The sequence below is a fragment of the Muntiacus reevesi genome, chromosome 2 (assembly GCF_963930625.1).
Source record: "Muntiacus reevesi chromosome 2, mMunRee1.1, whole genome shotgun sequence".
Lineage (NCBI taxonomy): Eukaryota > Metazoa > Chordata > Mammalia > Artiodactyla > Cervidae > Muntiacus > Muntiacus reevesi.
In genome coordinates, this window is record NC_089250.1 from 249,321,415 (window position 1) to 249,333,946 (window position 12,532).

The following is a 12,532-nucleotide window of genomic DNA, read 5'->3' on the forward strand; positions in this document are numbered from 1 at the left end:
CCGCCATAACGCTTGAATATAAGCAAAGAGGACTTCACGCCGATTTCCTTCCTGACAGTGCAGGAAGACCACTGTGTCAATTAAAGGCATTTACTTCATGGAATTTTAAGAACTGTCCCTTCTTCAAATGAAAATAGTAGTCAAAGTATAATAAAACCAAAGTTCTCTCCTTGCCTCAAATGAAATAGAAAAGAAACCAGAAGTTGAGACCACTTACGAGATGAGAGTTATAACAAAAGAATTGTTGGAATAAAGAAAAATGTGTTTTAGCACCTTTTCTCTCCAACTACAACAACACATATTTTGTCTTTATTCAAGGGACAGCCCCACCCGCCTATTATGGTCAGTTTTCCAAACAGTGACTGCAAAATGAGCAAAGTTGTTTTATTGGGGCTTTTGTGCCACAGAATTGCCAAGGACAGGAAGGATAGAGCTAATTTCTTAGGAAATGCTGAGGCATTCTCGGCTCCTTAAATCTTTATTAGGAGCAAATGTTACGAAAGAGTGTTTTGCTACCCTTGCCTTGAGGAGCTTCCGTATTTCAGTACTTATCCTTAAGCCAAGTATCTTTCTCAAGACTTTCTTTATTTCCAGATTCAGATGAATAAAGAGAGTATCAAATTTGCTGCTTGATTACCAAACAGACAGGAGGAATTTGGAGAGGTGGCGTGAAGTCACTCTATGTTAGCCTCCTTTGTGGTTGAAAGTCCCTACTTGCTCCCCAGAGATGGGACACTAGCCTCTTGAACTTGCAATATCTGTTACTCTTTTATCTTTAATTCAAGAGGGCATCGAGAGGGAGAAGAACTTTAATTTCATCCTGTGTGTCTTTTCACCTGATCACTTTTGCCAGAAGATTCTCCCCCTGCTCCTTTTTTTTTTTCTTAAATTTGTCTATGCCAGGTCTTAGTAGCAGCACTCGAGGTCTATAGTTATGGCATGCGGGATCTTTTAGTTATGCCCTTTTAATAAAATACCAATTAAAGTGCATAGATCTTCCTTTTGCAGTGGGAGGAGCCAGGGCACTTGGGACAGGTTACCAGTAACCGCTTCAACCAGAAGCTGGAGTGGGAACGTGTAATATAGTGTTAGTCACTCAGTCGTGTCCACCTCTTTTTGACCCCGTGGACTGTAGCTTGCTAGGCTCTTCTGTCCATGGGTTTCTCCAGGCAAGAATACTGGAGTGGGTTGCCATTCCCTTCTCGAGGGGATCTTCCTGACCTGGGGATCAAACCTGGGTCTCCTGCTTTGCAGGCAGATTCTTTACCATCTGAGCTACAGGGAAGCCCCAGGGAGCAGGAATACCCAGGAGAACACGTGTCGTTGAGGACATTTTAATGGTGTTTATAGCACTTTGGTCCTCAAACCAGTAGTGGATCCCTTTTGAGAGGAGGGAATGTGGAATAAGCAGACCTCAGTGCTCCCTGGGGGAAGCCTCCTAGCGGTGCAAAGTGTGTAGCCCCTTCCTATAGATGATATCTGAGCAGGGGTTTGTGATTATAAGTGGAGCCTAGACATGAGTGAGGTGGGTTTACTGTAATTCCTCCCCAGCCGTCATGATCCTGCAGGGCCCCCTACCTAGACTCCTGTGCTAGGGAGAACTGTTCACGTTGAGGTGGGTGGCGGAAAGGCACCTGGCACTTGTATGCTGGGTTGTGGGTTCCTTATAAGTTCCACTTGCCCTTCCTTTCTTCCTTTCAGGGGGCCATGGTAAAACTCATAGGCTAGAGAGTCTGAGCTGAGTTATTTAGCCCCTCTGAGCCTTGGTTTCTTTGATGGTGATGGCAGGTCCCACCTTAAAGCATGGAGGCAGGACTGAATGAGGTAAAACATGAGCCTGCAACTCATTGTGGATGCTCAGCAGGTGATGGTTACCCCTTCCCATTTTTGCCTTGAAAACCTTGCATGTATCTCTATCTGAATTAGCTTCAGAGGGGCTCATCAGTGCTGTCCACTGATCAGATGTGAGAAATGGTATTAAATAAAGCTCATATCTATTTGAGTAGACACACCAGGCTTAGTGATAGAAGTTAGGACATTTATTTCAGTGTACAGTCAACTCTGCTATAACATATGTGTTCCTAGAAATCACTATGCTATGCCAAATCATGCAGCAAGAAACAGGGTTTATGGGAAGAAATGGGTTAAGGACATAACAGACAAAAATTTGTCAGTGACACAGACACAAACAAGAATGTAATAGCGTAGTAGCACAGTTTTACACATGTTAAATGGTTAAGATCATAATACCACAGTAAAGATGCAGGATTCCACGAGAAGACCTGCGGTTTGCTTGTGGAAGCAGGTGCCTGAGGATTAGAGCTTGTTGAGTGTTGTCGTACTGTGGTACGGGAGGGTTTTCTGAACTCAGACGGGAGTTGTAACACCAGATGTGGGTGAGTGCGATATGTTAACGTGTCCCAAAGTGAGGTAGCCGGTAGATGTGTGTGGTTTTCTGTGTTCCTACACTACTGGGTTCAGCCCAGGGAAGTCGTCTGTGTTCTTATAGTATGTTTAGAAGACAAATACATGCACAGCAAGCACAAAATTCACATCATACTCACCTGTTCCCTTAAGTATCAAATCACACTGGCATAGACCTGTGTCTTCAAAATAAGTATTTGAGCAGAACTGACTGTACCACCTTCCTCTTGGCAGTATCCAAAAGTAGAAGTAGATAAAATCAGTGTAAAACATAAAGACTAAGGGACCATTTGCATCCTTTATAAAATGGTAATCATTTTATAAACAAAAATAAATCTTTGCATCCCTTATATGTAGGTTACTGTATTCTAGGTCAGTGGAGTTACTGTCAGACTGTGTTGAATGTGGGAATAACAGGAGTATGGGGATGGGTGGTCCTTGTCTGTATTTTGTGGTGATTTTGCCTTTTGGATCCACTGTTTGGATCATCTGCTACCTTGTCTTTCTGCCACTGGCACAGATGAGCCACCCTTAGCACTCACACACACAGACGGGGTGGAACAGCCAATAAATAGGAGCTTACTGTGTTTCTTGGTTCATCCAGATCTCTTTTAAAGACCCTCTGTAAAGGAGTCTTATATTTTAAAAAGAAATGTGATCTTGAACATATATGATGCTAGGAGAACAAGAGGAATTGTATGATTTGTGACTTTGAGAGGTAGTAGATTACAAAGGCTGGAGGGTCCATGGGTGAACTTTAGGTGTGGGGGTCTGTGAATCCCAAAAACTGCACACATTTTTGTTGGTAAGTGCATTTTGCAGGGAAGGAGTCTTCAGCTTTCATTACCTCCCTAAAAGAATCTTTTATCCCAAAATGGCCAGTAAACAGTGATTTGGAAAAATCCATGGGAATGTAGATTCATAGGGGCTATGTAGGGGAATTTAGCACTATCTGTGGGATATCTAATAACCTTGAGTCCGTAAAGGGGAGCTCTCATAGTTTTCTCAAGAAGCAGGCGTGGGTCCCATTGTCAGGGACGGTATGGAGCTGGCCTGACCAGCGGGTTGGTCTTGCATGTTGTCTTTGATGTGTCCTGTCAAATTAGCCACATCAGTAGTGAAGGACCCCATTGAACCAGGACTTAGGCCTTTCACCAGCGTGTCTCATGCCTCCCTTGACTTTATTTTGCAGATGGGAGCAGCGAGAGCTCCCCAACGGGCGTGTCTATTATGTTGACCATAACACCAAGACCACCACCTGGGAGCGGCCTCTTCCTCCAGGGTAAGACTTGGACCATTGAGCCCCGAGGCTCTAGAACTGACACCAAGAGTCCCCCATCGGCTTCTCCGCCACTCTGCCACGATCATCTCTTTATTTCCCCCACTCTTCTCCTTTCTCTCTCTTTTCCCCTCCTCCCATAGTCCTCCTCTTCTGTGGTCTCTGCTCTCTCATTCTACTTTCCCTTCTCCCTCCATTCGTTGTCTTGGCCATGGGAGTTCTTTTCTTTCTTATTTATTTATTTGACTGAACTGGGTCTTTGTTGTGACATGCAGGATCTTCGATCTTTCTGGTGCATGTGGGATCTTTTAGGTGCATCACGTGGGATCTAGTTCCATGCCCAGGGATCGAACTCGGGCCCCCTGCACTGGGAGCATGGAGTCTTAGCAACTGGACCACCAATGTAGTCCCCTGGCCCTGGGCTTTCTTAAGTGATATTCAGAGCCCCATGACTGTTGGGTTTTGGAGGAAGGAGGGCTTGGGAGGCCTCTGAGGCTATTGGTCTCTCTGTAGCTTCAGACATCTCACCTGCAGAAATAACCTATAGGGTGCAGTTTTCAGTTTCAGCAGACATAGCAAAGTATAGGGACATTTATCCTGGGTCCCTTAATTGCTTTTCCTACTCACTTTAATTCTGTTCTCATTTCTTAGGACATACTAGGATATTTAGAGCATCTATGGGGGAATAGCGTGCACAAGGAAGCCTAGATAGGGTGTTGATGAGTTTCGCAACGCCCTGCCTCCCGCCAGCCTCTGGAGACAGTGTGCTGCTGCATTCGGCTGGGCTTTGTGAGAACGCAGCGAAGTTCTCCAAAACCCAAGGATAAGTGAGGCTTCCAAGTAAGGGAAGACTGTCCAAGTTCAAGGAGAAGGGGTTTGGTTCCCTTTCTGCCAGGGACAGAAAGTTCTTTCCACATGTGTCTCCCGGTCCTGAGAACTTTCGAAAGGGAATGTATTCTGCTCTCAGGAAAGAATCACCAGTAGAGCAGCCATGAAGGCCTCCTACGCAGAACATGAACGCTGACTTCCTCCTCCGAAGCTGGCAGAGGGAGAGGATGTCAGAGTGGGCAGGGAGAACCCTGTGCTCCGTTTTGTTCACCTGTCAGGCGTGTGCTGGGGAAATACCACCTCATTTCCCAGTCCTACAAGTTTCCATGCATGGACTGCTTTTAGTTTCAGTTTCCCTAGTAGAATGCTTGTGTTTTCCTTTCCTTTCTTGTCCTTCTGGAAATCCCACTCATAATCCACCATCCTTAGTTCTCACGGCTCCCCCTCTCTTCTCTTAAATGAAGGAAACCTCATTTATTTTATTTTTTCTAATATTTATTTATGTGGTTGTGTCAGGTCTTAGTTGTGTCACGCGGGATCTTCCGTTGCAGCACACAGACTCCCTACTTGGAGTGCGAGGGCTCAGTTGTTCCACGGCATGTGGGATCTTAGTTCCCCAATCAGGGATCAAGCCTGCATCCCTTGTATCGCAAGGCGGCTTCTTAACCACTGGACCACTAGGGAAGTCCCTGTTTTCTCCTTTGATTTAAAGTCCAAGGAACTTACCAAAGTTAAACGTTGACTTCTTAGAAAAAGAATTAAATAAACATTTTATTATGGAAATTCTAGAAATGTTCATATTGAAGTTTTCAAATGTGCACAAAGAATCCCCACACTCTCAACACCTAGCTTCAATAATTATCAACTCAAGGCCATGCTTGTTTCATTTGTACCAGGAGTTGGCAAACTGTGGACCTGTTGGCAAAATCTGCCTGCCACCTGTTTTCATAAATAAAGTTTTATTGGAACATAGCCCCTCTCATTTGTTTACTTATGGTCCATGGCTACTCTTGTGCTCATTGGGAGAGCTGAGTAATTATGACCCAGACTGCATAGCCAGTAAAGACTAAAATATTTACTTTGCGACCCTTCGTAGAAGACATTTACTAACTCCTGCTCTGTCATCCTTGTTAACCCCTCCCCCCCATCTTAGATTATTTTGAAGCAAATCCCAGACATCATATTATTTTATCCAAGTTTCAGTATACACGTCTAAAAGATGTTCTCTTTTAAAAGTAAAACCACTGTATTTTTAAGTGTTTACCTACTACCATTAAATACCGAGTCAGATTTCTGGGTAGTAGTCAGATTTCTCCAGTTGTCTCATAAATTGATCATCAACTTTTAACAGGATGTGTTACACACTTGTACTTTGTGTGTTTACAGCACATATAACTCTTTAAGTCTGTTGGTTGCTTGCCTCTTAACCTCTCTGGTTCCTAAGTTATGGGAACCTTGACCTGGTGAACATATGATGAAATCTAAATGAAGATATTTAATGGTGTCTTCTAAGAATGGCTGAGGGTTTACTCTTGTTTAAGTGTTGAGGTGGGATACTAGAGCCAGCCTTCTTATTTTCAAGATAGTTATAATGATTTTTTTTTAGAAAAAGATTCACTTATTTGTTCCTGGCTGTGCTGGGTCTTTGCTGTTGTGTTGGGCTTTCTCTGGTTGTGACGGGCGTGGGCTGCTCTTGTTGTGGCCACAGGCTCTGGGTGCTCTGCTTGAGCAGTTGCAGCATGAGGCTCCGTGCTTGTGATGTGAGGGCGGCACGTGGGATCTTCCCGGACAGGGATCGAATCGGAGGCTCCTGCATTGCAAGGTGGATTCTTAGCCACTGGACCACCAGGAAATCCCTGTAATGTTTTATCGGCTCAGCTCTGTGCCCTCTATAGTCCATGAGTTCTTCCTGAGATTTAGGCCCTTTGAACTCCTGGCATTTAGTTCTACGATGTAATAGGGAACCTGGAAAGAAGAGAATGCTCAAGCTTTCATCGCTAATTACTGGGAGAAGTTCTGCTCTAAGGAAGTATTACCATGGTGAGAGCAATCTTGAAACTACAGATGGAGCCATTGCATTGTATCAGCAGTCCTAGTCATCCAGGAGCAAGACTGAGCCGAAAGATTCACTTTATTGTCCGATGGGACTCTTGTATAAAGACCAGTCGTTTACATGTTTTATCCTCACTTTGAGAATCATTATTCTAGTTAGAATAAAGGTTGAAATGCATATTGTTCTAACTCGTTAATAGCTTACAAAAGTTCTTGCCACTTAATAACACCATATTACATATTTGAAGGTTGCTAAGAGAGTAGATCTTAAAAGTTCTCATCACAGGAAAAAAAAAATTCTAACCATGTGCAGTGACAAATGTTAATTACACTTACTGTGGTGATTGTTTTGCAATATATACAAATATTGAATCTTTATGTTGTAAAGATAAAACTTAAATCTATTATAATGTTACATGTCAATTAGGTCTCAGTTAAAAAAAAAAGCAACCAGTCATTTTATCCAGGAGCAAAAAAGTGTTGGACCTGGTAATTCAGGATGAGTGCAATGGTTTGTCTTCAGACACTTTTAGGTGGTTCTCAGTCCAGAGGTGAGCAGGGGGAGTGGGTACTATAGAGCATGGTATTGGGGACCACTGTCACAGAGGACTCCAACCTGGTCTTTAGGAAAGGCTGGGGGTGGACTTCAGTGAAAAGAGGAAGGTGATCCAGGTTAGGGGAACAGTGTGAATGTGAAAGGTATATTTAGGGAATGATGCATGGGGCAGTTTTGGTGGAGTGGAGGGTTTGTGTGAAACAGAGATGACCAAAGTGTGTCTAGTAAGGCCCTTGGGTTTGGTGCAGTTGCCCCCTGGAATCGAACAGCATGAAAGGGCCTCAAACTGCTGCTGTGTTTTTATCGATTGTAATTCTGCATAAAATTTCACCAGCTATCAAGGGTGTGATTATGCTGTTTGACAGTCTGAAACTTACCAATGCAGAGGACATATGGACCAAACATGTTTATTTCCATTCCTTCTTGAAAACCCACTAAAATGACAATAAAAGTTATTTTAAAAAGTATAATGATAAAGGCATGGAAGAGGAGAAAAAGCATACGGGAGATTATAATCAAAGTTTAGTTGCTGATGGATAAATGGTAGAGCTGAGAAAGCTGAAACGCAAGCTTCCAGTGTGGGGTTTCCACCCAAAAGGCAGCCAGTTTGCACCGTGGAGCCCTAGAAAGCCTCAACCGTCAGGGACATATAGGGTATGTGTATGTGAATGTGTTATGTGTAATGAGACTAAAAACGTGAAGTTTAAAACTTGTGCAGGGAGTAGCTAGATTCCTAGGTTGTCAGCCGTCACTCCCAACCCCTGCCACTTGCATGTGTGCACACTTACACACATGCAACCACATGGCTACTGCTAGTGTAAGAAGTTCCTGGTGGAACAGAACCAGTGTGGTGAGCACGGTCATAGCTGAAGGCAGAGATGAACTCAGGAAAAAGGGATTGAGAATGCTATCTTCAGGGAAAGGACTGGAAAGTGGTTTTGTTTTTTTTTTTTGCTGGGGTAGTGACAGGTAGCTCAGTTGGTAAAGAATCTGCCTGCAGTGAGGGAAACCTGCAGGGTTCGATCCCTGGGTTGGGAAGATCCCTTGGAGAGGGGAACGGTTACACACTCCAGTATTCTGGCCTGGAGAATCCTATGGACTGTATAGCCCATGGGGTCACAAAGAATTGGACACAACTGAGCGATTTTCCCTTTCACTTTCTTTCAGTGACCAGTCTAAGGGCAGAAAACTGCAGATCATGATATTTGAGGATCTTTTAGTGAAACAGCTGAGCAAATCCAGAAATCAACTTTTAGACATTTTAGCACTCAGGTGTGAGGATTGATACAAAGCCATCCTCAGATATGCAGGGTTTCACAAAAGTTAACTTTGGTCCATCCTCTCTCAGAAACTCCTAGCTGTTTTCTTCCACCAGACAAGAGGAAACAGAGAAAGAAATTGTGAGATGCAGGACACAGGAGACTGACTCAGCTCAGGGGCCAAGAGGAAGATGAAAGAGGATGACTTAGGACAGGAAAGTAAAGCAGGCCTGGAGAACAACTGTCTGCCTCAGACAAAGGGTGCTGGACAGATGAGGCCAAGAGTTAAGTGACCCTGGGTGGCACCTGCCCTGTCAGAGTCTGGGATTGAATTAGTGGCAGGTCCTTGAAGTCCAAGCCGAATAAAACATGCAGTTCTTAACTCTAGAGAAAAAGTTGTACAAGTAAGGACATGTATGTATAGTATTCTACAAAGTTATAATCAAAACCCCAAATATTGATTTAATGATGCTTTTCTAAATTGGGAGGACAGGAAAGGAGAGAGCTTTGTGTGTGTTAGCTGGTAGGGTACAAGAACTAATTCTTCAGCTTCAATAGTGGCAAGTCCATAGTAATCTCTGACTTGGCAGAAATTAAGAAATTATGGAGTAAGCATTTGTTTAGAAGATACAATCAAGAGTTGAAGGTAATTGTTGCCCCCGGGGAGCAGAATTCAGCAGTGGGGAGAAGGAGGGCAGGAGACACTGCTTTTCATTGTCTCTCCCATAGTACTGTTTGTTTCAAACTATAGATACATGAGTCCTTTGCTAACAAATAAAAATAAATAAAGATCACCCGTTTGGAGAATTTATGAGAAAGGTGGGAAGGTTCCAGGTTATTGTGAGCCTTAAATATTAATGTGACATTTTGACTCCAGCATTTCATAAAGGGTCAGTCTGCTGGGGTTACCCTGATGTCAGTTTATGGGCTGGATTGCATGGGAAGGTTCATTCAAGGATACTTGGACATGGAAATGGAAAGTCAAGGACAGGGAGACAAAATAAAAAGAAGCCCTGGGGCTGAGCGGCTTACTGACATCAGAGGGAAAGGGAAAGTCAGGAATGATGGTGTGGTTGCATTCCTGGGTGGAGGACTGATGGGAGGAAGACTGTGGAAGATTCAGATGTGGGGCGAGAGCGATGGCGTTTAGGTGAATCCAGAGTGATGGCTGGTCATGAAAGAAAGGCAGTCCAGCAGGTGGAATCCATGCGCAATCCAGGAACAGGCCTTGGGAGGCGAAGTGAAGCCATTTTTAGGGAGGTTTTCAGTTTGAAAGAATCATTTAAGAGGTGGCAGCAAAAGTCAGCTAGGAGGCTAACCCTGAAAGCTGAGGAAAGTATCTGTCAGCCCAAAGCATGATAGTCTTGTGAGTAAGATCAGAATTCAGAGATGGTGTGAGAAGGTAGTCAGGGAACAGAAACCCTCTGACACTTTGGAATCATCCAGTGTAATCCATTGTGGGTTCCTTTTGCACTGGGTGAATCCTGTTTTCTTCAGTAGTATCTCCGTCTTATCTTCTTGAAACTCCTTTTCTCCCCCTTCTCGTTTCAGACTTATAATGGGAAATTCAGGCATACACCAAATTTGAGAGAATAGTACAATGACTCCCTTGTAACCATGGCCTGGTTCTGACAGTAAGATTTTGTTTCATCTGACCTCCCACTCTTCAGGGGAGGCGACTGATGAATTGTCAAGCAAGTCCCAGTCATCCTATCCTTTGATCTATAAATACACCACATACGCCTCTAACAGATGAGATTAAAAAAAAAAAAAAAATCAGAATGTCATTATCCCCACATAATTAGCAGGACTTCCTCACCTCATGTCACCTGCAGTCTGTGTTCCGTTTTCCCCAATTGTCTTAAAAACATTTTCACACTTGATTTGTTTGAATCAGATCCAAACTCAAGATCAACACATTGCTTTTGGCTGATAATCTCATAAATCTCTCTTAATCTGTAAGTTCCTTCCACCTTTTTTTTTTTTTTTTTAATGACCATATATTTGTTGAAGATCTTGGACATCTGTCTTATAGAAATTCTCACATAATGAATGTGGCTGATTGTGATTCCTGGTGTTATGTTACATGCTCCTTTATTCCTTATCTTTCCTGGCAAACTGGTCATTAGATGTGGAGGCTTAATTAGATTCAAATTCATTTTTAAAAAATTGAAATATAATTTACACACAGTGAGATAAACAGATCTCTGTTCTGCAGTTCACTGAGTTTTGACAAATGTATACATTCATGTCACGCACACTCCATCAAAATGTAAAACATTTCTGTCACCCTGCAGAGCTCCCTTTCTTACTTTCTTTTGATCACTTCTTCACCATATACGTGGAAATCAAGCTACACCTATCAAGCACAGCTGAGAATTTTCACTCCCTGTTCTAGCCCTGCCTTGCCCGTGGATATTTTAGGGCCAACTTTGGAAGATCGCTTCCTCACCAAAGATAATGTGGAGAATCCTACTGTCTTTTACACCAACTCTTCCTATGACCAGTCAATATATTTTTGCTGGCATCTTATGTCAGGACAATTTCAGTTGCAAGGAACAAAAATTGTGGTCCAAATTGGCTTGAATAATGAAGAGATTTCACTGCCTCATGATCCTGAAAATTCTAGACATAGGTCCTGGTTTCAAGGGAACCATGATCCAGTGATTCAAACAGTATGCCCAGGGGACTGGCTTTTTCCCCCCATTTTTCTGCTCTGCCATCCACTGGGCCAACTTCATATTGTGTTTGGGTCCAGGATGTTAGCCAGTCCCAGGACTACATGCTTTCTAAATTACATCTGGCAAGGAAGACTATATTTTTCCCACTGTAAGTACTAAAAATTATGAGATTCACCCTGATTGGTTCAACATAGGTCACATGCCCACTCCCGGTTCAGTCAGCCGTTCAGCTCCAGAGTCAGGAGTATAGTCAGCTGCCCCAGAGCCACTTGGATCTCTGAAATGGGATTCAGGGGCTGCTGGTAGAAGAGGCTGGTTGGGGCTTCCCTGATGGTCCAGTGCACCTTCCAGTGCAGGGCGTGCGGGTTCGATTCCTGGTCAGGAAGCTAAGATCCCACAGGCCTTGTGGTCAAAAACCCAGAACATAAGCAATAGAAGCAGTCTTGTATCAAATTCAATAAAGACTTTAAAAATAGTTCACATTAAAAAAAATCTTAAAAAAACCAAAAATGATTGAGATCAGTTGCTGCAGGGGCAACCACAGATGATTCTAACGTCATCTAACATCTAACAGATGATTCTGTTAGAATCATCATAGCCCCCAAAGCCTCCACGCCTGGGCCCCACCTGGCTCTGCCTCCCTGGAGCAGCCCAGTTTCTGGGCCGGACTCTACACCAGACCTTTCCTCGCCATCCTCTTGCCAGCCTGCCCGAAATTTCTCTTTGTGAGCATAGGGGTAAGGTGGTCACCGTGTTCACTCGGAGCTTGATGTTTTCAGCTGGGAGAAACGCACAGACCCCCGAGGCAGGTTCTACTATGTGGACCACAATACCCGGACCACCACGTGGCAGCGCCCCACGGCCGAGTACGTGCGGAACTACGAGCAGTGGCAGTCCCAGCGCAACCAGCTCCAGGGCGCCATGCAGCACTTCAGCCAAAGGTTCCTCTACCAGGTGAGACGCGGGGGCCGGCCACAAGGTGGCGCTGTGAAGCAGGCAGCCTCACACATTCTCCTTCGACCTGTTCGGTTGAGTAGGGAAAATGGTGGGTAGAAATGTCAGTGCTCTGACCCTGGAGATTTTACTCATCACAGCGAAATTCCTCAAAACTCCGGCATTTCTAACTTAGTGACTCCGTGTCTACTTCTGTGTTTATGGACTCAGTATCTGTGTCTGAAACCGAATTTCCCATCTTCCTTCTGAGACTGGATTTCTCTACCAGTCCTTCCATCCAGGTTCATGTATCCTGCCTTGAGACCTGAAGGTCACTGTGACCTCTCCCATACTGCACCTTCTCAAATCAAAGCAGTCACCCAAATCCTTCCCTTCCCATCGCTGCTACTGGTTTTCTTTAGATCTTTATTATCTGACAGATTCTAAAAGCTGGAGGGACTTTAATGTTCACCTGAATCTGCGATGGGCAAACTATGGCCTCTGGACCAAACTGGCCCCC

At 44.0% G+C, this 12,532-nt stretch overlaps 1 protein-coding gene across 3 annotated transcripts in view; it reads left to right on the forward strand.

The window, feature by feature from the left end:
- Positions 1 to 12,532, forward strand: part of WWP2 (WW domain containing E3 ubiquitin protein ligase 2) — a 144,819-nt gene that overhangs the window by 110,816 nt on the left and 21,471 nt on the right. For all 3 annotated transcript variants that reach the window (XM_065925664.1, XM_065925666.1, XM_065925665.1), the window contains exons 9-10: positions 3,617 to 3,706; positions 11,859 to 12,033. In XM_065925664.1, coding sequence (XP_065781736.1) covers positions 3,617 to 3,706; positions 11,859 to 12,033 — 265 coding nt within the window. The remainder of the gene's footprint in view (positions 1 to 3,616; positions 3,707 to 11,858; positions 12,034 to 12,532) is intronic.